Consider the following 25,756-nt stretch of genomic DNA (forward strand, 5'->3'; position numbering starts at 1 on the left):
CTGAAACCCCTTTTTGGCCACAGTAGAGCAGAGGTTTGCTTTTAAGGTAAGTGCAAAACTCTTGTTGAGCTCCTTTGTTTCCTGCAGTCATCGCGCTCGCGCTGCAGTTTTTACATTATTCTCATTTTTGGCATTTTTTTTCGGAGCTGCTTCAGTGACTCACTCACACACCTTGCATTACAGATGTAAACTTAATACTGATATTTCAATACGCGCATGCATCAGTGGAATATGAGCACTGTATGATGAGTAAGAGAAAGTTTGTAGCCTAGTAGCTAATTCAGTGGAGCAAATAATTTATTCACATTTAATTATGGTTTCACTGCTTGCCTCCAAATATTTTCTAATGGAGAACAAATAAGGATTGATATTTTTTTTTTTTTTTTTTTTTTTTTTTTTTTTACATTAAACTAACTAGTGTGTGCATCTTCTGGTCAATGCATTAATTGAATCATTTTGAAGTTGTGTTTGTTGTTAAATGTTCTAATATACATAAATGATATGGAATATGTAATAGAATTATCAAAAGTATACCCTGATCTTTGTAACTAAATGAAAATTGTTGCTTTTCTAAATGACGTGATCAAATATTGTCTTAAAATCCAGAATTTTCTTTTATTTAGTTATTAAAAACAGGCCAGCTGTATAACATGTAATCATAAAAGCATTTAAAACCACTGTTTATGATTCTAGAATAAACTTTAAGAAGTTTAAACCATGCTCTAAAAAGTTGAAAGTGTATAAATGTGTGTCAAGAAAAGTGGCTAAGAATTCATGTAATATTGGCAAGGTCTTTGTGTTTTATGTAGGTTAATTAGCTTTAAGCCTGTAAAAATAACTCATAAAACCCAGCCTATTCATGACTAAATTAGACTGCTTAGTGTTTTTCTCTGTCTTGAATTATAATGCCTGGCGTTGTGCGTAAAATGATCAGTATGATTCACTTACAGCTGTTAGAGGGAGTGTAATAATCCCATTCATCAGAAATAGTCTTGTTAATCATTTAAGATCTCGTGCATCTTGGTTCAGTGTCAGCTCAGCGCACCCCTCAGTTTCGCCGTGCAGAGACTGATCAGGTTTTTCAGGTTGTGAAAGGTTATGGTGAGCAATCAGAGGGGAATTTCTTGTAACAAATGTGACAGACTGTAACAGTGGTGCCAAGACAAAAACAACTCCAGAAGGTTCCTTCAGAACACTTGTTGAAGTATGAACTCTTCTCTCACATAGATGCTCCCCTATAGATGTTATCCCAACAGAATATTCAGTGACCGGCCACTAAATGCTTTCAGGTGCATCCGGTTAGATTCATCATCATTATTATTATTATAAGAACACCATCTTTTTAATTTCCTGACATTTTTTTTTTCTTTTTTAAATCTGAATATCTGTTAAGCAAGAACAGAGTATGGTATTTTATTTATATATCAATTCATTCAGGCAATAATATTACAAAATGTTTAGAACATGGAATATTTTCAGATTATTTTTATTCCTCTGTGAATGTTAGAGAATTTTCTTAACACTGGCTGTGAAGCTTCAAGGGGGCCTCAAAACATGACAAGTGTGTTTGGTGAGCTCACTGCTTTAAATAGCATTGCAGTGTGTTCTTTGTGCTTCAGACAAGTACACCGTGTGAGGAACAGTAACAGTTCTGTCGTCCTTAGGCCTAGATTTTAAGTTTGACCTTGACCTGTTTTTGTGCATCTCAGCACCTGGGGTGTGGAGGTCAGGTGTGGTGCGTCTGTTAATCCAGACTTCCAAATTGTCACTCGTTGTATAATTTCCTGTTAATCGTCTGGTGTTGGTCGTTTTAGACCAACCATGTGTGATGGATTCTTAGACAAAGAAAACAATAATAATGTAATTTATTCTTGTTCCCGAGTTTTCTGCCATTTTGGAGAGTGGTCCAGAACGTAATCAGCATTGTTTACGTTCAGCATGCGCACGCTTTCTACTGAATGTACTACGCTGATTACGTTGATTACATTCAGTGGCTACTTTCCAAAATGGCGGAAGACGGTAACTCTGGGAGAAGAATTGCTGAATAAATTATGTTATTATTGTTTTCTTTGTGCACAAAAAGTATTCTCGTAGCTTCGTAAAATTACGTTGAACCCCTGATGTCACATGGACTATTTAACCTGGTGTTCTTGATACGTTTTTTTGATCCTTGATCGTGGTAGTATCCTTGCTGTCTACGGAGGGTCAGAGAGTTCTCACATTCCATCAAAATGATCTTAATTTGTGTTCTGAAGATGAACGGAGGTCTTAGGGGTTTGGAATGACATGAGGGTGAGTAGTTAATGACAGAATTTTCATTTTTGGGTGAACTATCCCTTTAAAGTAGGAGAATTAATTATGCTACCTGACAAGACAGCTTGATTGAGCCAAACTCTAAAGGAGCATCACATGTATTCTTCATGCATAAAACAATCTCAGAAAGCATTGTGACTAAAATATTTAAAATGCCTGACATTCAGTATCTGTTGAATGTTGATTACAACCATTTAGAATTCAATATTTGTGGGGTTTGTGTTTATATGAAATGTTCCAAGTCAGTGATTTATGAGATCTGTGAGTGGTGATTTCACTGTTTTTCGATGACTGTTGCCAGATGAATTGATGTGCTGTGGAATGGCTACATATATGATATAATATGATATGGAATGGCTACATATGTTACATGGGCCACATGTTGGCAACCACAGGCATGTTAGTAAGGATTTAGGGTGTATGAATGTCTGGAGAGGAAATTGGGTGATGGACAGAGAGCCTCTGGGAGTCTGAGAGAAAGCCCCATTGGAGATCATTGTAAATATGTAAACACACACTGTATGATGGTTTTGGGGGCAGCTACATGCCAGGGATTACATCAGAGAGCACTACTGACAATCAAGAATCTGTGAAAGTGATGCTCTGTCATGCAATCAAAAGTTGAGTAAATTGTAGCTTTTCTATGTCCCATACTTCAGGCTTCCATTGGCTGAAAATAACTGGTAAGAGAAAGGGTCAGTTGTGATTTTAGAAATGACATTCACTGTAGTCTCTTTGCTCTTTACACACCATTCCAAATCCTCTAGTGTTGTGGCACCTTTATTCATAAAGATACCTGGTAGTTATTTCCTTGACATATTGAGCATTGGTGCTCATGTGGGAAATGAGAGTTCAAATCCAGCTTGCAACAGTCCTATTTCTCACTCCGTTGCTATATAATTTCTTTTCTCATCACTATCCATATTAGAATTGATTGTTGAAATTATTGTGGTGTCATAATAGTAAAATAGTTGTTTTTCGTGATTTCAACACAAATTTTTCGTAATTTCAACGTCAACTAAATTTATCTTTTTTACCCGAAAATTAATACAATAATAAATAATAATAATAAAAACAAATTGTTTTCGTTTCCATTTGTTATGAGCAAAAGCTGTATATTTTCATTCCTGTTTCAAAATTCTAAAGGGATTCAACCCATCTTATTTTCCTCATCTTCTTAGTAATTAAAATTAGACATAAGTTTATATATATATACAATATATAGATACGTTGTTGTTATCTATTCACCATAGCTGCTAACTTTTACATAAAATATGATTTGATGACATCAGTTATGGCTTTATTTAGTAACTTCATTATGAGTAACTAACTTTTTTGATTGAGTAACTAAAGTAATGAGTAACTAAATTTTACTTTTGATATTATCAATCTACAGAAAAAAGTGCAGCACTCTTAGGCTGTACTTGGCCTCCGGCTTTCGTAAGAAAGAGGAAAAAATGCAGTAAATTTAAATGATGCTCCTTGAAGAAAGGGGGTTGGGATTCTCATAAACTGCAGTAGCAGGTTGTACAGGTTTGACATGGGTTGGGTCCACGGAAGGAAGAGAGAGACACTTCAATCTTGCCTCTTTTTAACATATCTTTGTCTCTTTTGTGTGTCCAATGTGCAGTCTTCCACCTACCATGTATATAAAGAGCTTAGGCTCTCAGTGATCTGGACGTGTCAGTGTAGTAGCCGTTCTCCTCACTCTGTTATCTGGAAGACTTGATAAATATATTTGAATGTCGTGCAGATTAGAAACAAATGTGTTCCTGAAAGTTTTTAGAATTTTTTTTTTAGAAGGCATTTCTTCAAAGCATCTATATTTTGGTTTAGACAGTTTTGAAGATCATACTCTAAAACAGGCAAAGCGCTTCTCCATGTAGGGCAGTGTTAGCAGGATGTTGTCAAGTTGCCTGGTGAAATAAAACACACTTAAACTGACGTCGATACAGCATTTAGATTCATATATTCTCTTAACGGCCCATTAAACCATCAGAGGGTTCAGCTTAACTTGCCCATGCCTTAAAATGCCGTCCTTATCTGTAATCCGATCTAGGGCAGCAGCTGCTCGTCTACTTGTTGCCCTGTTGTTCTTTGTGAAAGGGTGTGTGTGTCAGTGTGGAGTGTGCAAGAGGAGGGTTGTTGATGAGCAAAGGCCTTTTCCCTGTTGACAAGCATTGCAGCTGTTTTTCCAAGTCTCCAAAGAGAACTGCCTCCTGTCTGTGCGGCTCAGCCTCTGTCAGATAAACTCAGAATGAATTTGTGAATCACTAAAAAAGAATGTTTTTTTTTTTTTTTTGTTGATTTTGCGGTGAATATATGAAGCCGGCATTCATTAGAGGTTTCTTGAGAATTCATTCAGCAAAAACAAGATGTCCTTGCAAATTCAGTCAAATAAATCCCCCTCAAAATGTTTATAATAGCACAATGTGTGGTTAAAGGTTTAGACAAGATGCTTCTTTAATGAACACTGGTTATCCATCAAGAGTGTTGGATGCTTTTGGTTTGTCACTTGATTCTGTAACCCAATGTCTCTTTAGAGGCCAAGCGCTGCTGGTGTCGGCGGGTGACCTTTTCATGATGTCTGCTCACAGATAAGGCCACATGCTTGAAACCAAGGTCAATATTTACTCATCAGCACTTCACATAAATACTCAAACATAAGTGAGTAAATGCACAACAATTCACATGCTTTAAGAAAGAAACAGCTGAACAACTAGTGTGTATGTTGACTGTTAATGATATGTGTGGTTTCTAGTTCATTTGGCTATGTGACAGTTTCAGGTCTAGAAAGTTGTTTGCTGGCGCATTCATTTATTTATGTGCTTTTTGGCCCTCAGTACTAGTATGTTATCCAGTCTTGGTGTTTATTTCCAGATACCATTGGCTAGGAGTAGTGCTGTGTTATGAACCCAGTACACCTAAAACAGCAGTATTGTCCTTGGGGAGAGCTCTGTGTGTTTCCTGAGCCTTAGTGGATGCCTAAATTGGTCAGGCAACCCACACTCCCACTCCCACCCCCTATGATTTCCATGTTCTTCAGGCCTTTTTTGGACTGGGGTGCTTGTAAACGAGAGGGAAGGAGAGAAGAGGAGAAGGACGGAGGTGCGGGTGACACAACAGATCTCCTGAGAGAGAGAGAGAGAGAGACGGACAGAGAGTGTGTTAGCAACACTGTGGCTTTCTTAATAAGGGCATGTCTGGAATGTCAGCCCTTCGCTCTCTGTAGGTCCATACCATTGGTCCTCTAGGCCTAGTTCCTCCTTATGATAACCACTTTAGCTCCACTCATGCTGTTCATGAGTCCAGTATTTTTTGGTGGTTTTTCTTGCATATTTGCCATATTATGGTTATTAGAGTCACTATTTTGGATGAATACTTAAATTCCTCAACTAAAAATTCTGTAAATATTTTAGACTCGGTTTTAGACATGGTTTTAATGGATTTGGGCCAGAAAAATTTTTAGTGATGTTTTTCACTTTTTATCAACCACAGATGTAGTTAAACATAGCTTAGCAGTGATAAATCTATTGTAAAGCGTTTATGTCTTGGAGAAAGTTGCAGTATGTTTGAATGCAGAGGAGCGTTCACCAAATTCATGGCCACAAAAATGCTTTGTGGGCAGTTCTTATTACTTTACGCTGTTTTTCACATTCATTTTGCATATGGCCTCAGTGACTTCTTTAAAGGATGAAGACACAAATTCTAATTTCCTTAAGATGAATGCCTATATGTGTCATGCTACTGTGAGATAAACGCACAAAGAAGATGAAGATAAATGCAAATAGTCTTTAATTAATTCACACAAGGGCAAAATTTTGGATTATATAAAGGAATGACTATAAAAGGGTGTTTTTTTTGTTGTTGTTGGCTTTTTTCTTCTTCTTCTTCTTCTTCTTCTTCTTCTTTCAGATTGTAAAAATATTGATATGTCTGTTGCTTACCCTTTCCTGTTTTGTTTGTTTAAATGGATATTGTTTTGTTGAACTAAAAACAATGAAAAACAGTTGATCACAAAAAAAAAAAAAAAGAAATCCACACAAGGGTAAATCCAGGACAGAAAAGGCAGGAGACATATGTAGGGACATAGTAGACTGGAGGACAAACAGTGACCTGAACACAACTTAAATAGGAGGGCTGATGAGGGTAATTAATGATACACACCTGAACCAAAAGGGGAAAACTAGGTTTACAGAACACATGAGGAATGAAAACACAACAAAAGTCCAATGGGGTGTGACAGTTCACCCCCTCCCGGAAGGCGCGACCTTGCGCCGCAGGAACAACAAAGAGAGGGACAGAGGGGGACTTTGGAGGAGGACAAATGAGTGGATTTGGTATGGAGACAGGGGATGGCAAAGGGCTGAAAGGAAGGCAGGCAAACAATACTGGAGAAGGTTCGGGTGGAGGACGGACACCCGGGAGGAGGACGATGGAGGGAGGAGTCAAGGTGGAGGAAGGGCTGACGGCTCCAGGGGGCCGACCGACGGTGGTGGAGCAGCTGGTGGTGGAGCCCAAGGTGGAGATGGAGAGCCGAAGAGCCAGGGCGACAGGGAGGATCTGGAGGGCCAAGGCGGAGCAGATGTCTCCGGCGACCGAGGCAGAGGAGGGGCTCCGGAAGGCCACAGATGAGCCGGAGCGACAGAGGACTGAGGTGGAGCCAGAGGGAAGGAGCAGCCTGACAGACCCGGAGGAATGAGTTGTAGCAGGAGGAGTGGAGTCCCAAGGCGACAAATGTTGGACGACTGACCAAGGCGGAGCCGAGGGACAAGTGAGTCCGGCGGAGCTGGTGGACCGACAGGCCACGGCAGAGAGGAGGGAGCTAGGAGACATGGTGGAGTCACTGGGTTAAAGGGCCGAGGTGGAGTCTAGGACTTAGAGGCTGGAGCATGGCTCCCTCCAGTTCAGTGATAATTCTCCCAAGCCACAGCTGAGAATTTCGCCGCCCAATCCATACACGAAAAAACAACAACAACAACAACAAAAAAACTTACAAAATGAAACCAAAACATTTGGATAACCCGCCGCACACTTTCACTTCTTTGGTCCGGTCTTCTGTCACACTATGGTGAGATAAACACACGAAGAAGATGAAGATAAATGTAGAGATGGGACCAGGGCCGGCGCTAGCCATTTGGGTGCCCTAAGCACAAATGCTTGGCGGTGCCCCCCCCTCCCCTCCCCTCCCCTCCCCTCCCCTCCCCTCCCCTCCCCAACCAAAACCCACCCACCCACCCACCCACCAAAGAAATAACTACCATTCAGAATTTCTTAGTTAGGTTCTCTTTACTTCCAAAATAACTGCTGCAAATGAATAATTGGAACTGAACAATGTAAACACAGAAAGTTAAAAGTGCAAAAAAAGTTTAGTGCAATTAACAGTATAAGTGTATGAATTTTATGAAGTATGAATTTTAAAGTGCACATTTTAAACTGCAAATAACCATGCAATTATACACAGTACACACACATATATCATGTAGACACAAACTTTTATTTTGGATGCGATTAATCGAGATTAATCTTTTCCCAGCCCTAATAATTTGACAACTCTGTGAATATGAAAATATACAAACACTGAGATTGTGTTTTTTTTTTTTTCTTATTGCAGTTTCACCAACAGATGTCGCCCTTGGCCGAACCTCTTGAAAATGACCGCATGCCATAGTACAACAACGAAAAATCTTTATCTAAGCGGTCTAATTTGGCAAAATCACATCACGTTCAGTTGCAGGGTTTTTCTAAAGTTCAGACTGAGGCAGATAGACATTGTATTGAAGCGAAGAAATTACAATAGGGAACGTTCTGCACTAATAGCTACAGTATATGCACACGTGACACATCTGTAACGTACGGGGAAAATTAGCTTTATTTGTCATTCAAATATGACGATGAGGACCCCAACGATTGGCCTTCCTTTCCTTCTCAAACAAACAACATCTTTAACAGCCCAAGTTTCACAATTTCCCCGGACCCCGTTAAAATAAAAGACTCAACATGCAGGGCTAAAAGCCCCGGATCTTTTGCACTACTAGCGACGCGGACGCGCCGACGCCCCTGGACATGCATACTACACGCAAGGGCTACAAAACTAACATTTTTATTTAAAACATTGTCTTACCTGCAAGCGACGCGCGAGCATCATCCCGCTGTCTCTTCTTTTTTTTCTTTTTTCCGCCCCCGACTCTTGGTGCCTTTTCGAGGCCATGTCTGAGGTCGGTGTCTGCCAAATTTGACATTGATTGAGGCATAATCGAACAGACCACTGGGAGGTGGGGAAGGGGGGGCACCAGAGGGAGACTGGCACAGAGATTCACCTTTTTCTCGACTAATTTGGTCTAGGCCTATATTACTTTTGTATTGCTTTTGTATATTAACATGCTTTTAGAAATATTTTATTTGTTATTTATACTAGTAGCCTATTGTGATGATTTTTTCACGACCCAGATTTTTTGGTGCCCCCCCAAGCACTTGGTGCCCTACGCGCAGTGCGTGATGTGCGTGTGCGGAGCGCCGGCCCTGGTTGTTTGGTCCGGTCTTCTGTCACACTATGGTGAGATAAACACACGAAGAAGATGAAGATAAATGTAGGGTCAAGGCTTGTATCAAATCTCCGTGATCATGTGGCCAATGACATTTGAGGCCTCATACGTCACATTGAAACACCTCAAGCGAGGTGGCTGATTCTAAACTTTGGCGTGGCTTCATTCATTATAAGATGTAAAATGCTTGGTGTTCCCTCCCTGCTTCATAGTAAGATAGTAACACTTTCATGTGTGAACAATGATTCTCAGAATGAAGACACAGCTGCTATTGCTGAGTACTGCTTTTGTGTTGAAACTGGAATCAACAAGATGTGTGATTTAATTTGAAAGTGGTTGCTATAATTGCAGCTGACCACTAGATGTCACTGGTAGGGTCTGTCTTTGAGGCTTTGAATCTTTTTCTGTACAATCAGGAAAAAGAATCAAAAGCTTCATCTGCCCATCTCTAGATAAATGCTAATAGTCTTTAAAAAATCCACACAAGGGTAAATCCAGGACAGAACAGGCAGGAGACGGACGTAGTAGACAGGACGACAAACAGTGAACTAAACATATATGTCTGACAATATGTTTGTTTTTAGAGAAATTGACTCTTATTTACTCTCTACTTTAATTAGGGACAGTTATGATAGATCACAAAGTCTATATACACTACTACTCAAAAGATTTTTTGCTTAAAGAAACTAATAGCTTTATTCAAGAAAGACACATTAAATTGATCAAAAGTACCAGTAAAGACATTAATAATGTTATAAAATATTTACATTTAATATAAACGCTGTCCTTTAATGCACCTAATAATGCATTGTATGATCTCATAAATAAGTTATCACAGTTATTACATTATAATGCTTATCTTTTCATTAGAAAGTATAATGCATTAAAACACATGAAAACAAACCTTCAATTATCGTGCATTTTAATTTTAGTTACAAATATTTATGAAAAGAGATATTGCATTACGATGTTCATTATCAACAGTGTTGGGGGATAACACATTAAAAGTAACTTGAATTATTTAATCAGATTATTTCTTTCAAACTTCTAAGACTACAGATGTTTTACTAATGTGTCAGTAAAAGTTTGAGTCAGTTCTTTCAAACTGTCTTCTTCAATTAATTGAGTCAGTGATTGCTCATAGTCATTTGGAATTATTCATGCTTTAAATTTTTTTTTTTAATTTTCTAGTAAGCCAATCAGTGAAAGTGAAAGTGATGTGACATACAGCCAAGTATGGTGACCCATATTCAGAATTCGTGCTCTGCATTTAACCCATCCAAAACCCGGGGAGCAGTTGGGGGTTTGGTGCCTTGCTCAAGGGCACCTCAGTCGTGGTATTGCCGGCCCGAGACTCGAACCCATTACCTTAGGGTTAGGAGTTAAACTCTCTAACAATTAGGCCAGGACTTCCCCTATCAATGTAGTAAATATTGCTGCTTATTGCTATATATTGTTGTGCTATATTTTAAACAATGAAATTGGGACACTTTTTTCAATTATCTGAGTATTTGAGTTACGTAAATACTGATTAACAAATGTTGATGTGTTGTTCAACCCCTATTAGTGCTTGCATTGATTGATTTGTGAACAGCCGTTTTGTATTGCTGTGATATTTTGTAATCTTGCTCAGCTTGTCTTGTTGACACCAAGGAAATTTATCAGTACCTTCATTATCTTGATTTTCAGTACCACTACTATTAATACCCTCCAGCTCACGAAAGCAGTAAAGCACGGCCTTGAGTATCTGATATCTCATCACCTGAACTTCACTTGACATCAGGAGTCTGAAAAATCTGGCGCCTTGCTCGGCAGCTCAGTGTGTCCTCCACTCCGACAGTCATTTTGTCTTTCCTTTCCACTTCTCCTCTTTCCACTGTCACATAATGGGATAAACTGATTGACAGGGCTCATGCAAATAATTATATGATCCCACAAGATTCTTTATTTAATGTAGGGTTGGGGGAAGCTCCAGCGCCAAAGGGAGATTCATGGTCACACCATCTGGAATGATAGTTACTGTCAACCCTCCTATTGGTCTTGAGCCATCTCAATTAACCAATTATTGTAAGACAGCCTGGAAGGGGCAGCTGAAGCTCCTCTAAAGTCGGCTGAGACCTTATGTCTTTCCAAACCTGTGTATTCCTTCTTCCACAGAACACAAAGTTAGATATTTGGAAGAATCTTCATGTAGTTGTTTAACGGTTCATGATTATGGTGATTCATGTGCTATATTTTTCAAATCTTTAGAATCCACATGATAGTTTTGTATGATGAACAGTCCAAAAATGAAAATCTGTTCATCCAATGGCCATATTGTGACAGGTTTACAGAGTTCGTGATCTTATCTCTGATTCATGAACGAATCAGTTAAATTCTTGCATGAATTGTTCAGTTCAGACAAACTGATTAATTGAACCGAACCAACTATAATAATAATAATAATAATAAAAAAAGATTTATTGACTAATATAGTTTTAGAGTTTAATTTAGTGGATCAGTGATCCGGTGATATCTAATTGGTTCGATCTAATTGGTTCGATTGATTTGGAAAATAGCGAATGATCTGTATGGCAAAGTCTTTATGAAAATGGTACTATAGTAGCAACAGATATTTTCTTCCGAGTGATGATGATATATCTGAGTGAAATGGATTATCGAAAATGTAAAAAAAATAATAATAATAATATGAGCATTTGGTTCTATGTGTAAGTTTTTTTTTATTGGATTCAGGCAGATCTGAATAAAATCTTGCAGCCAGTTGTAAGAAAGGGGCGGGGTTTAAATGGAGCTTGTTTTGTGTGCTTTCTGATTGGTGGAATTTTCTGCACAGAATCATGGGTAATGTAGTTTTTCACCAGAAATTCTACTATTAAACATGAATATTTTGAAAGTAAATTGAATTAATGCAAACAAGTGGGTCGAAGAAATACATACACCATTGATTAACAACCTTGAAGCTAGCAACCAGGTCTGTCTGTACAGGTTTATAAGTTATAGTTAAAAATCACTTTCCCTCAGGAGAAAATGAATGGAAGTTTTACTTCCGGAACATGATAGTCCTATTCTATTGAAGTATGTAGTTTTGCCAGAAAATCAACTTTTTGATGAATAGGTCAAAAAAACTAAAATTTTAATAAATCGATTAATCTTTCACAGTAACATCAATAACATACATTTAAAAAATAGATACTATGAATTTCATTTTTATGCCAACAGACATGAGAAAAAAAACCTGTGTGAATATTTTTTCTAAAAAAACAAAAAAAAAAACAACCTTATTTTGTGTTTCACAGAGAAATAACACCACACTGGTTTGACACAATATGAGGGAGGGATTGATTTATATATTTTTTTAATACATTAAAAAGAATTAAAAATTTTGGATAAACTATTTCTTTAATTGTGACCTCCTGTTGTTCTTTCGGTCTCTCTCCTAGTCCTGGGTGTGAGGGCTCACGTAGGGGCCCAGGTGGAGCCGCCACCATTGCAACCAACGAGTGGAGCACCAGCGAGAGCCCGGAGGAGGGGCAGGAGGATGGAGTGGATGGGATGGACAAGGCCGGGTTGGACGGCGATGCAGAGGGCGTCTGGAGCCCTGACATCGAACAGAGTTTCCAGGAAGCTCTGGCCATTTATCCCCCCTGTGGCCGCAGAAAGATCATCCTTTCAGACGAAGGCAAGATGTATGGTGAGTCAAGCTGTGGGAGTTTTGTTGAAGTCGGTCAGAGGCTGAACTTATGACACTCCCCACCTCCAGATTTTCCCGTTCCCACGTGGGATCCACTGACAGGAATGTGGTCTCCCTTTTGAGTCAGCATTCACAATAAAGCATGAGTCAGCTGGGTGGATGATTGAGACACGACTCATTAGTTATTAAAATTACTTGATACTTAAAGGAGTGGATTCATGTTTGTTTGGGTGTCATAGTGTATACATTACTACATATTTACAGAGATGTGTCTGGCTGCTACCAAGCACATAGTTTCTAAAAGGAGGTCAGTTTATGATTGTTTACAGGCCAACTAGAGTTATAGAAAACAAACATTGTGACTTTTTTGAATATTAAACTGAAAGGAAATGTAGCATTTAAGCCCTATTCATATTAAATGTGATTTTTTTGTCCCAAATATTTTAACTTTATTTACAGCAAAAAAACAGCAAAAATGTGAAATATTTTTATATTTTTATTTATATGATGCAAAGCTGAATTTTCAGCATCATTACTCCAGGCTTCAGCGTCGGCAATCCTTTCTGATATGCTGCTCAAGAAACATTTCTGATATTATCAATATTGAAAAATGTTTTTCAGAAATGTTTGATGAATAGAAAGTAAAAAAAAATACTGTAGATATTTTTTAACAATATAAAAGTATTGACTACCACTTTTAATCAATTTAATGCATCCTAGGCCTATTAATATATTTAGTGTGTATTTCATTTTATTTTACTTCCATTGCACCATTCTAGGAGAGGAACAACATATCCATTGAAATTTTAGCAGGAAGCACGTGAATTACTAGATTTTGGGCATGAAAACAACAAACAACAATAAATGTAACCACACTTTAAAGGAGACATATTATGCCCCTTTTTACACTATGTAATATAAGTCTGTGGTGTCCCCAGAATGTGTCTGTAAAGTTTCAGCTCAAAATACTCCACATATCATTTATTATATCATTTTGAAAATGCCTATTTTGAGTGGAAGGAGAAACACACTGTTTTTCATGCCTGTCTCATTAAATGCAAGTGAGCTGTTGCTCCCCGCCCCCTTTTCCAGAATAGAGCTGTGTCATTACAGATCGTACCTGCAAAAAAACAGCAATATGCAGTAAATAAATCAATAAATCCACTGCTCTCTTGTGTCCTCTGAGGCTGGGACTCTAAACAGTGTTCTGTGCTCATCTGTGCAGCCAAAGACAGAACAGTTAGCATGCTTTGCTCAAACTTTCACCATGGAGTGTTCTGTTGTGTCTCTCCAAATCGCAAATCTGAGCTGTATGCCGATGACGTACGATTTTCATGATCTGTCACCTTTAAGGTAATTTTTTGGTACATTTTTGATGTTATAAATCACTAGCATGAATATTCAGTAATTACTATGGACTAGGTCAGGATTAGACTATGTAACACTGATAACCTCGACTTTATGACCTACCCCTATTCCTTTTGTTAATCAAATGTGGTACGCATCAGGATTTAATATATGATTGCCCACACAAATGAGCTCATTTGGCTTTGGGGTATTTTGACCTTTGACCCTCTATGTAGAAAAGGCTTATGGAGACCAGCCCACATTCTTTTGTTTTCCCTTTGGCTTGAAGGGGACACACATTCCACAACTCTGCGGCCTTGTCCTCCACCATAATACTCCACCCACGTCTGTCACACGAGCTCTAATCCCCCTCACAACAGATGAAGAAGGTTTGTTTCAACAGCCAGGCATTTTGTCCTTTTGTGGTAGCTTGCGTTATCACACAGAGGCCCTTGGGCCCGCTCTGTTCCCTCGGTATGACAAGATCACGCCCTTCAACTCTCTTTACAAACAGCCCCATTCCGTTACGATACTCCTGCCAGTCTCCTGATATGCCCCCTCTCTCTCTTCCACCCCCAGTGCACACAAGTTCACTGGCCGCAATGTATACTTTGACTAGACAGCACTAAAATAGTCTGGCTATCTGATGCAGGCAGGGAGAGAACTGCCCTAGTGACTTTGTGGATTGTTTTTGCTCTCTCAGAGTTTGCTGTAGACATTTTAATAAAGTTGCAGTGAGGAATTGTCACTATATATCTGAAAACTATTAAGTAAAGTAAGCCTAAACCCAAAAAATGAATCCAGAATCCTAATTGTCGTAATTTGCTGCACCATCTTGTGCTTGCTCTGTCCAACACTAATATGTACACGTATTTTCATCGCTTTGTCAATTTTGTCACAGTCAATAGTTTTCCAGTTTAGACTACACTAGATTACGGGCTCAAAATGTCATCTTTTATGCCAGGAACAGACTTATGATGTCCAACACTAATATCTATGTCAGTATAGGCAGCTCACTATGTTTTGCAATAGGAATATTTTGTCTCAGGTGTGCTTTGGAAACTGAAGGCTCAAGTTTTATTTTGTTCTGGTCATCATCGCTAGCATTTAGCGGCCATAAATGTTCCTCAGAGCTTCATTACTCATTGCAAAACTCCTGCTGTCTTCTAACAGAAAGCAGCTTTTCTAATAAAGTTCACTCTTGTTGCACCATGGGAAGACCGGTTAAACAATCCGATTTTCCAATCCAGTGTCTGGCTGCTATAATGAGCTTGATTTGTCATCCTGCACCTGTGATGTCTTGCCAAGTTGCTTGTTTAAAGTCTCGACCTGGAGTCATTTTAGTTTATCGCCAGTGTGTCAAAGCTGTTTGAGAAATAATACACCAGCGCTAACGCTTAGCAAATGATCTCGATGTCTTTTCTGATTTAGGCTAATTTGTGGCTCTGTTCATCATTATGCATCCTTTTATGTTAGTAGTAGTCATATATTGAGCTTGTTGATAGTTACGGTTGTCTGTTTTCACAGGAAGTTTTGAATTAGGACCATCTCAGAGAGGGCATCATCTCGGTTGCACAAGCTTCCCAGCTTCCTCCTCTGAGGAGATGTCGTGGAGAACTTCTGCTCCCCCATCTGTGAGATGAATGACAAAGCAAAACCTGTAGCAAAAACTGACTATAATGTTATCTGAGGACTACCAGAAATTCAAAATACATCCTATAGGTTACTGTCGTGTCACACAAAATGTGTGTCCGTCATTGGATTGCAATCGGATAAGGGGCGTTCACATATCTAGTCTCAGTATGGCAGCCACAGTGGATGGATAGACTACCAAAACGCAAACTAGCGATCTTGAAACAGTGGCCTCAGCACCCGAAGGGGTAAAGTGACCAGACATCCCGTTTTTCCTGGGAGTCACAATTTGTCAATTAACTTAAAGGATAGGCGAAATCGCGCTGATAGAAGTGCTCTCTCTCTCTTGTACTCGCCCCAGTAATTCAGTTCTAAAATACAGTACGCGATCAGTTCTCAGTGCTCAAATACACACACAGCAATCCAAATATCTATCGTGTAGAGTATCTCATGTAAAAACAGTCAGTTATCGATTAAGTGAACTTTCAACGGGTGGGTGAAAACTGAACCTGTGTCAGTATGACATGCATGCCTTCCGTCTTAAATTGAGTGTATTTTTAATTGGTGTGTTATCCGTGTCATTAATGTTAACCAACAAAAGATGTTAAGTAAATGTACAAATGTTAAGTAAACCTACTGTATCTGAAAAATAAGGTTAATTTGTATCTCTTTCATATGTCTTATTGTCTTAATGTTGGTTGAAATATTGTTGTGTTTTAGCAGGGGGTGTATTTGTAATGATTTCTATATTGCTGTTTTTTATACTTAATGAAGGTAATGATCATTTGACAAAGAACATGCAGACATTGAACGTAATCGACCAATCGTGGTGTGTGAGAAGGTGGGATCTACAGATCTAACGGTTGTGTTATTAGTGTTGGACTTGAAGCAGCACTGAGCATACCGACCGGTGTATGACATCAAAGTACCGTGAGAGCGATTCAGAAGCACAAAAAGTCATCTGCTCTCTAGAGCTCTCACCGTATTTTGTCATACAACAATTGGTCTGCGCAGCGCAAATAAATCCAAAACGTGGATATTTTAGGTAATATAGAAATCCTGGCCAGGACGTGTCCTGGGAAAATGGCACGTCTGGTCACCCTATCTTCTTTTTTCTTCTTGTGCTTCTTTTTTAAAATTTATAAATTATATATATTTTTTATAATCTATATTATATATGAACAACTATATTTTTTATAAGTTGATCCCTTTTCACTATCGTTAAAGGGATAGTTCATCCAAAAATGAAAATTGTCATTATTTATTCAAGTTTTTTCTTTTATATTCTATATTTTATTTGAATTTCTCATAAGAGAGTATAATTAAGGACTATTTTTGTTTGAAAACTATATATAAAATAGCTACCAAAATAAATGTCGGTAACTGCAGCTTGACTAAAATAATGACTAAAAGTAATGACTAAAAGTTGACAAAAACCCAATGGCTTTTCGGCGACTAAACTATGAAAGACTCAAATGACTAAAATGAGACTAAGAATATTAAGCATTTTTGTCTCAAGATAAAGACTAAGACTAAATCAAAATGCCTGTCAAAATCAACACAGGTTCATCATGGATGGCCTGATGGTAAATCATAAGCAAATTTTCATTTTGGGGTCAACTATTGCTTTAAATAAGGATTGCTTTAAATCTGTGGAGTAAAGGTTGAGAACTTAAGGCTCAGTAGGTGGAGGTTTGCTCTTCAGAAGTGGTCAAAGGTCAGGGTATGTATGCTGCCCTTCCTTGTTTTAAAGTATTACAAGGCTTAATTTCACTCAGAGATACATAAACACTCAAGGAGCTGTGTTCTTTAGATGTTCTGCACTTCAGATAATTGCTAGCCTGAAGTGGTACTGTGAGTTGGTAACATTTGAAAACATTTTTGACCTTTTGATCTCTCACAGTGGAGATGGACCAACTGTCCAGCTGTCTCATTCTCCAGCTCGCATGTTTTGACAATTTAGGTGTGTGTGTGTTCGTATCTGTTTCAGAACAAGTAAAAACATGTTCTGCCGGATTGCCAGTGGCTCAGACAGGATTTTCCAGAAATGAACTCACACACACATATTTGCATGTACTGTTGGCAATTATTGCCATTGCATATCTGCGTCATAGTTGTTATATTCATGAATGTTGCTAGTGACTAATTTTCTTCTGTTACTAAGTGAGCTTATTTTCCTTATTCTCAAGAAATCACCTAAAATACATGTTTCTTTAGTAGGCAATTCAAGTTTCTGTCAAGTATCCTCTTCCACAACATACAGTTCTAGAAAAAGTGTAAAATATGACACATTTATTGTTCCAAAGGTGTCATAGCTAAAATGCATTCAAAGTTATCACTTTGATGCAAATTAAAAGTACACTAAGGAACTATTGTCCACTTTTTAAAATAACTCTTATTATCTTTACCTATAAAGATATTTGTTACACTTGACAATAAGGTAAAACCGTTTCACAATATGGTAAAAGATCACAAAAAATGGATCCTTTTACATGTTAGATTTTCTTTTTGTAAGATAATTTTATTATTTTCATGCCTTTTTAAAAGATGAGTGTTTTGACAGTTCATTAGCAGGTGTGTCTGTTGTACTCACATGAGATGAAGTATCCAGTCATGGCCTAGAAAAATATATTTTATAATACATGGGGCGGGTCACCCCTGCAGGTATCATGTTAAGATGGGCCGCTGAACTGTATGTACTTGTTCTCGCATACATCCTATTATCAGGCACTTTTTGTCATGTAGTAATTTATTTAATAATGAACAGTCTGTCTTTCTAGGGCTGTTTTGTAATGGCAATGATAATTGATAATGTATCCATTTTAAATTATCCATTTAATTTGTTTTTGCAGATGTTACATCCATGTCAGCAGGTGTCAGTATAAAGCAAAGGAATACCATTGTATAAACCAGTGAAATAGGAAGAAAAATTTCTTTGTGTATTTTTAAATAGCGTAACATTCAAAGACAAACTGATCAAAGCTTGGGAGTTAAAGGGTATAGAAATTTGGCAGAACCTGAGCAACTACCAGTACAAAAATTAGGAGTCTTCATTCAGGTGACATTTGTCTATAGAGGTGGTTTCCGGTCTAGTGTCCCCACTGAAAACATCAAGGAACTACAACATATGCAATTGCTGTCTCATTACCTTGAGATTTGTTGGAACATAATACAGCACATCTTGATGTATTGTCTGAGAATCATGAGATAAAAAATAACAATATAAGATGCCAATAGACTGAACCAGTTCTGTGAGAAACTCATTTGAATGGCATGGAACCTGTTTTTGATTGGCCATTGGTTTGGTTTGGTTTTTCCTTTGACTGGCAGTTTCCAGTCTTTTACTGCGGGCCAAAATTAACAGGTAGGTTGTGGGAAAGCTGTTTTGATCAATACAGTCAATACTGTTTTGGACGTACTTTAGAGAAATCTGGGAGCAAATCACCACTTTCCTTTGGCACAGCCTCAGTGAGATCTGCAGGAGTATTTATGCAGACATTGATATGAAGTGAATGTTTAACTGGGCCTTTTTATACTCAGCACTTTGTCAGTGGAACGGTCAGCCCTTAATTTTCCTCGAAAAAAAGGCAGGTACACAATTTTAGCTCTCAAGGGGGCGAAAATAGTTACTCTTTGTACTCTGAGGGGGTTGTTGTAAAGAGCCCTCGTTAGAGGGCTGGGTTTGCTTTTCTGTAAGCTTTGCCTGGTAGACTTCGGTTTGAAGGTTTTTATATTATTATTTTCAGGCAGGAAGTTAAGGGGGCAAGGCACAGGGACACAATGCAGACTGAATTCATAACTAAATCTTCCATGTGGCCAAGTAGCATCAATATGTCTGAGGTACTTTGAAGAATGTTAAGCACTGGGCTATCGCTTCAGCAGTAGAAAACAACTTGATTAAATTCTGCCCTACATTGTACAATGAATTGAAATGGTGTGGCATAGACCCTATCCCAGGGTAGGCAAGTTCGGTCCTAGAGAGCCGCTGTCCTGCAGAGTTTAGCTCCAACCCTAATCAAACACATCTGAACAAGCTAATCAATGTTTTCAGGATTACTAAGGCTATAGGTAGGTAAGATTTTTTTTTTTCAGGGTTGGAGCTAACCTCTGCAGGACAGAGGCTCTCTGGGACCAAACTTGTCAACCCCTGTCCTATCCCAAATGGTCTCAGCATCTACAGTCCTCCTTCTGTTCCAGGGCTGTTCAACTTCAGTCCTGGAGGGCCACTGTCCTGCAGAGTTTAGCTCCAATTCTAATCAAACACACCTGAACAAGATAATCAAAGTCTTCAAGATTACTAGAAAGCTACAGGCAAGTGTGTTTGATTAGGGTTGGAGCTGAACTCTGCAGGACAGTGGCCCCCCAGGATTAAAGTTGCCGAACCCTGTTCTATTTCATATTTTGGTGATGTATTTCTGCATAGTCCTCTGCTATAAAGTCTGCAGGCTTTGCAAATGGGAACATGAAGAGTGCATTTCAGATGCAAAGGGGCATTTAAATCTCTTCACAATAAAATTACAAATGAGATAACCTATAGCAGGGGGTCCAGTCCTGCTCCTGGAGGGTAACTGTCCTGCAGAGTTCACACCTGAACCAGCTAATCAAGGTCTTCAGGATTTCTAGAAACTTCTCTTGTGTAGGAGATCTGCAGGATACTGTCCTTTTGAGACAGAATTGGACAACCCTGCCCCTTAGAATTGAGCTAATAATCTTTAGGTTGCAAATCCTCCTTTTAGCAAAGTACCTCAAGACACCTGCAAGGAGGAGCCTCTAGTTACTCCTGAGGGATTGTCCTTGTTATAAAATCCTTGTACTGTAAGTCATTTTGGGTAAATGACTACTTGCAAAGATGAATGAACCCATGAATATGCATGTGTTGTGTTTTTGAAGTGAAAAGCATCTGTTTCTAACGTACATCTGAGATTTCTTTCCACTTTTCCCTCATCATGTCCTCCTTTCATCTAGGGTTGGGCGATGTCTACAAAATTGGCATCAGACTACAGTGTCTACAGTGAAACATTGCGATGGACGATGACATGGAGTGGGGGGGCATTAACGATTTCTAATGGTTGCCTGTTACATTACATTACATAAAATTTTACTTATCACATAAACAGAGAAAGGAGAGATGACTGAGGACAATAGTGAATGATTTGAAGATCTTCAGCACCACTGATAAACATCTAATCTTGTAAAATGGGGGAAAATGGGCGTCAGCGATGGACGATGCCATCGTCTATCGGCCCAACCCTACTTTTATCTATGTCTTTCTGTATCTCCTGACTTCTTCCACACTCCTTGCTATAGTCTTCCGGTCTTTATTTCTTCCTCTCCAAGCCTGGGAGTGCAGGCTTTCGTTTAAGGTCGTAAACACTATTTGTGGGCAGGTAGCCTGCAGGCAGGCTAGGGGGTAGTTAGCTGCCCTCAGGAGTTCAAGGCTGCTGACAATGAGCCAGAGTCTCTGTCTCTGTCTCTCTCTCTCTCTCTCTCTCTCTCTCTCTCTGTCAGAGTCTCCTCTGAAGGTCTGGAACAGAAGATGTTTGCCTTCTCTTTTACACGTGTTCTGTCTTTCACTGTCTGGATGTTTCTCTCTCACTAAGGCTGTCTGAATGGTTAATCCTGTTTGACATTCGCCTATGTTGTCATTTCATCAGTAATAGATAATTAAATTAAATAGAAGAGGCTCTAATTTGCTCTAGTTGGTGTGACAAAACACTGGACATCTCTCATATCATCTTGGTATTAAACGCTCACATCATCTAAACTCAAACCGGGTCAGCACCAAGGGGGAAAATGAATGACTGTTCCCCCTTTCCCTCTCCTCAACACTGAATGTCAGCCAATTCAAAAATTCAAGAATTTGGGGTGAGGCTATCAGTTAATATGTAATTGTGTTTAGTGCCACTAGTGGTAAAATCCATCAAAAAATTGGTCTATTTATCACATGGCTATCATTAATCTAGAATCTGTGATGACAGGAAGAGGATCTTTTACCTAAATTCTGGCATGTTCTGCACCATGTAGAGGAGCATGGTGCTTTATTTATATTTGGATTGTCTTCATCTCTTCATTTGTTTGCACATTCACAATGTCCAAACATGTTGTTTGCTGGTGACATGCTTGTAGACGAGTCCCTGGTGTTATATGGCTTGCGGTAATGGAGCAGGGTTTCCTGTGTTGGGTTCAGGTGGTCCGGCTGTCAGAGAGTGGGATGCCTTTGGGAGGTGGGGGTGTCAAGAAAGATTCACAGCTGAAACTTTGCACAGCTGTTCACAAGGTCAACCCTTTATAAACTGAATGAAATTAATTTTTTTTTATCTCTCTACCTCAATTTATTACCTCCCACATCTTCCTTGGTTTCCAGCCCTTTTTTTCTAATATCATCATTTTAATGCCATTACAACAACCCATTTATTACTGTACTCATTTAATGACTTGCTCTTTTTAAGAAAACATTTGTCCACTTAAACCAGCTTGATTGGTCAACGTCCTGACACATGGTGGCCCCTTTTTTTTTTTCAAGTCACCACCCATATCACCTGACTCATCTGTCACAAGCCTTGTCTTTCAATGGTCTATTAATAAACTAATGGGCTCATAGGAGGCTTTACACCCTACTGTGATATTGCTGGTGGAGGCATTACAGCATTCCATGTGCTTTTCTGTGTATAGGAGTCTTCGCTCCCACTAGCTTTATTTAAAAGTGTTAAGTTACATGTGACAAGGAAAATATTAGTATTTATTAATTTGGGAGTCACTTAACGAAACATCGTAGCAGTTAATGTTTTTCTTGGGAATCAAACCCATGACCTTGTGTTGGGAGTGCAGTGCTCTACCAGTTACATTTATTTGTATTAAGATATGAAGTCTTAAATGTTATGAATGCTAACACAATTTTTATATTAAAGCAATTTTCAGTTTCATCGATGCTCCACTGATGCTATGTGCACAAGTCAGCACTGCGTATTTTTGAATTTATACTAATCTTGTGTTTCTTATTGATGCCTTTCCAGGTCGTAATGAGTTGATAGCAAGATACATAAAATTGCGGACTGGAAAAACCCGCACACGAAAACAGGTAATGTGACAGTTTCTATTACCACTTGTTTGGATCGGTACAACAGAAGTCATATCAAAGTCAAAGATTGTCACTATATTCTTGTTTAATTACATTATGATGCTTGTAATTGATTCAGTCATTAATCTATTATTTATTTATTTATTTTGGCTTTTTCGAGTCAATTTTTTGAGTGTTCTTGCTTCACTGGTTTAAATAACATTGAACTTTTTTTTTTGTATTGTTTTGGGTTGTGGATGTTTTAAGTATTTGGTGATTTTTTGTATTGTGTAGGTTTGGTGTTGCTTACATACACATTATTTTGTCCACTCAATTATGTCAATAACGAGATATTGTCGTTAAAATGACATATTTTCTCGTAATAATGAGATATGTCATTTTTGTGGTTTATTTTACTTATTTTGTGATTTTTAGTTGAAGTTGTATTTTTTATTACTTATTTTGTGGTGTTTTATTTGGTGTTATGTCTTTTATATTAAGTAATTATCCAATGGGAGGATCTTAAATATTTGCTTACGTAAATCCAGGAGGTGACTTTTGTTTTGGACGGGAAATGTTGAAATGCTAATCGACATAGCCTTTATCACTGCTTAGAATATAATGAAATATTGTGTGCCTTAATTATTCTGTTTAAAAAGCCACATCATCTCATTGAATGATTTATTTTAAACACTCAACTGACGTTAAGAAGTGAATTTGGAGAATTTACTACGTTATTAAATGTGGTATTTTCACGTGCTCTCAGATGGAGCAGCATTTACTACACAGAGCCATAGTTCACTGAGAAGATACACAAACAGCTGTCACAATCGAGAACGATTTAATCGATTTCATAATCCTACAATTATATCGTCTGCAATAATGAACACGATTTTGTGTAAATTTTTTTTGAATTATTTTTCTGTGTAGTAAATTCTGCTCCACCTGAAAGCAGGTGATGGAGATTTACTGCTAATCACAGAACTATGCTGACCTAATATCTGGCAAAACACTTGAATATTTCTTTAGGTGTAAATCTGGGGGTGGAGTACTTAGTGCACTTTTAAATAAACAGAAAATGTTATAAATGTAGTATTTGCCTATATCTGTACTAGTAGAGGTCTAATATCTATTCTTTGCAAATTCAGAAGCAGTGCAAATGTAAATGTGCTGTTTTCTTGTGATCACTGAAACTGCAAAGCTGTAATTAAAAAAGTCAGTACTCTATGGATCATTGGTCATTTGGCCATTTTGATAGATGTGTTGTTATGACATATATGTGTGTTGGATGATGTCAAATGTCTGTGGCCCTGTTTTGCCTCAGGTGTCTAGTCACATGCAGGTGTTAGCCAGGAAGAAAATACGGGAATATCAAGTAGGCATCAAGGTATGGCTGTTCTGCCACCTAGTGGCTTCTTCTCAATGTCTCTCTTCTCTTTTCTTTTCTCCCTTCCTTCCTTTCTCCCTCCTCTGACTTCCTTCCTGCAGGTGTCTAGCCATCTGCAGGTTCTTGCACGGAGAAAGTCTCGCGAGATTCAGTCTAAGCTGAAGGTATGCGCCTCGCTGCAGTCTGCTCTGCTCTGACCGCTGAAAACTGGCTTTTCCTAAACTCACCAACCCTTCCTATCTGTAGCACGCTAAATGTTAAAAAAGAGTTGTGATGTTCAGCTTACATGTAGCATAATGTAACCATCACTGTGTACAGAGATTCATTAAAACACATACATTATGATGGAATTGAGCAGCATGCTTGAAAAGTAATGGTGCCCCCCTGCCAGTTGACTGAATATTGCATTGCATTCTAGTTGTATTGAGAACCAGGCTCAAACTCAAACCTATACTCATCTTTACATCTTTCTGTGATTTATATGTTAACTCTATTGAAACATTGTACTATCCAAGTTCACGTTTTGGTGTAGTAATAATTGTATTGTTTTGATTAATTATATGGAGGTCATTTGTTTAGTTTTTTTTTTTCCAGCAGTAAATGAAGGCAGCAGTTATAGTGATTGTTCAGTGGAGATGCTAGAGAAAACTACTCTATGATTTCTGAACATACAGCGTCAGAGGTGGTCCAGCTGTGCTGCTCAGAGTCATTTGTTTGTCTCATCAGCATTTTTAACAGTTTCTCTTCCTTTCAATTTTAGGCCATGAACTTGGTAAGTGAAATGTTTTGTAGTCTGCTTTGCTCGCAGAGCTTTATCCACACAGACACCTGCAGGCGCTCAGCTTTCAGTTTGTGCAGTTCAGTGCTTTGGCTGCCAGTGTCACCCGTCTCACAGCGTGGATGAATTGAGCAACCACTACTACTGTTCTCCATTTCAGTTTTGGCTTACATTTTTATTTGTTATAGCTGCAAACTTAGAATGCTGCAAAGTATTTTGAAAGTGTTTTATTCTGTGTTATTAATTGTAAGTTTGTATTATATCAATGTTCTTTTGTTAGTATGTTCTATAATAGTTGAGTAACTTTGTATACTAAATTCAGACATGGACTTATCTCTAAAAGGTAGTTTCCATTGCATTCTTTGGCGATGTTTAAAACCCTTTATCTGTGACAGTTTCCTGGTTGGGACACATTCAGGTCTCTTTCAATCTGTCTTTTTTTTTCTTTTCTTCTTCTTCCTCTTCTCTCTGTCAACTGAATGGCACTGCCTTTACATGCAGTGAATGTTCATGCTGTTCAAGTTTTCTGTGTGATTTTGTTTGGGCGGCTGGTTCAAATGCGAGCACGATATCACGCATCACGTGCCCTTTGAAGCATGATTTTTGCATGTTTGCCTAAACCATTTAGTTTAGCACGCAGATCTTGCACTAAAATTACACTAATGGTCAAAAGTTTGGGATCAGTAGGATTTTTTTTGTTTGTTTATTTTTTGAAAGAAGACTTGATCAAACATAAGGTAAAAACAGTAATATTTTGATGAATTTTGAATAGTGAATAAATATTGTTACAAATAACTTCAAAATGAATTTTTAGCATCATTACTCCAGTCTTCAGTGTCACATGATCCTTCAGAAATCAGTATAATATGCTTTTATTGTTATATTTTTATTATTATGTCAAAAAAATTTCATATTTTTGTGGAAACCGTGAAATATTTTTTCATGATTCTTTGATGAATAGAAAGTTCAAAAGAACAGCATTTTTTTTTTTGTCAAAGTCTTTGCT

General features: G+C 38.2%; 1 protein-coding gene across 4 annotated transcripts in view; it reads left to right on the top strand.

Annotated features, from left to right (window-relative positions):
• The window catches only part of LOC109099349 (transcriptional enhancer factor TEF-5-like), a 33,385-nt gene that overhangs the window by 186 nt on the left and 7,443 nt on the right, over positions 1-25,756 (top strand). Inside the window, exons 1-5 of one of the 4 annotated variants that reach the window (XM_019112857.2) lie at positions 1-46; positions 12,299-12,549; positions 22,542-22,606; positions 24,074-24,136; positions 24,733-24,744. The exon at positions 1-46 is cut by the window's left edge and continues 186 nt beyond it. In XM_019112857.2, coding sequence (XP_018968402.2) covers positions 12,411-12,549; positions 22,542-22,606; positions 24,074-24,136; positions 24,733-24,744 — 279 coding nt within the window. In that variant the 5' untranslated portion in view covers positions 1-46; positions 12,299-12,410. Of the gene's footprint in view, positions 47-12,298; positions 12,550-22,541; positions 22,607-23,909; positions 23,973-24,073; positions 24,137-24,732; positions 24,745-25,756 lie in introns of all 4 variants that reach the window. The other 3 variants (XM_019112856.2, XM_019112861.2, XM_019112860.2) reach the window with 3 other exon arrangements.

Source organism: Cyprinus carpio, chromosome B23 (genome assembly GCF_018340385.1).
Source record: "Cyprinus carpio isolate SPL01 chromosome B23, ASM1834038v1, whole genome shotgun sequence".
Lineage (NCBI taxonomy): Eukaryota > Metazoa > Chordata > Actinopteri > Cypriniformes > Cyprinidae > Cyprinus > Cyprinus carpio.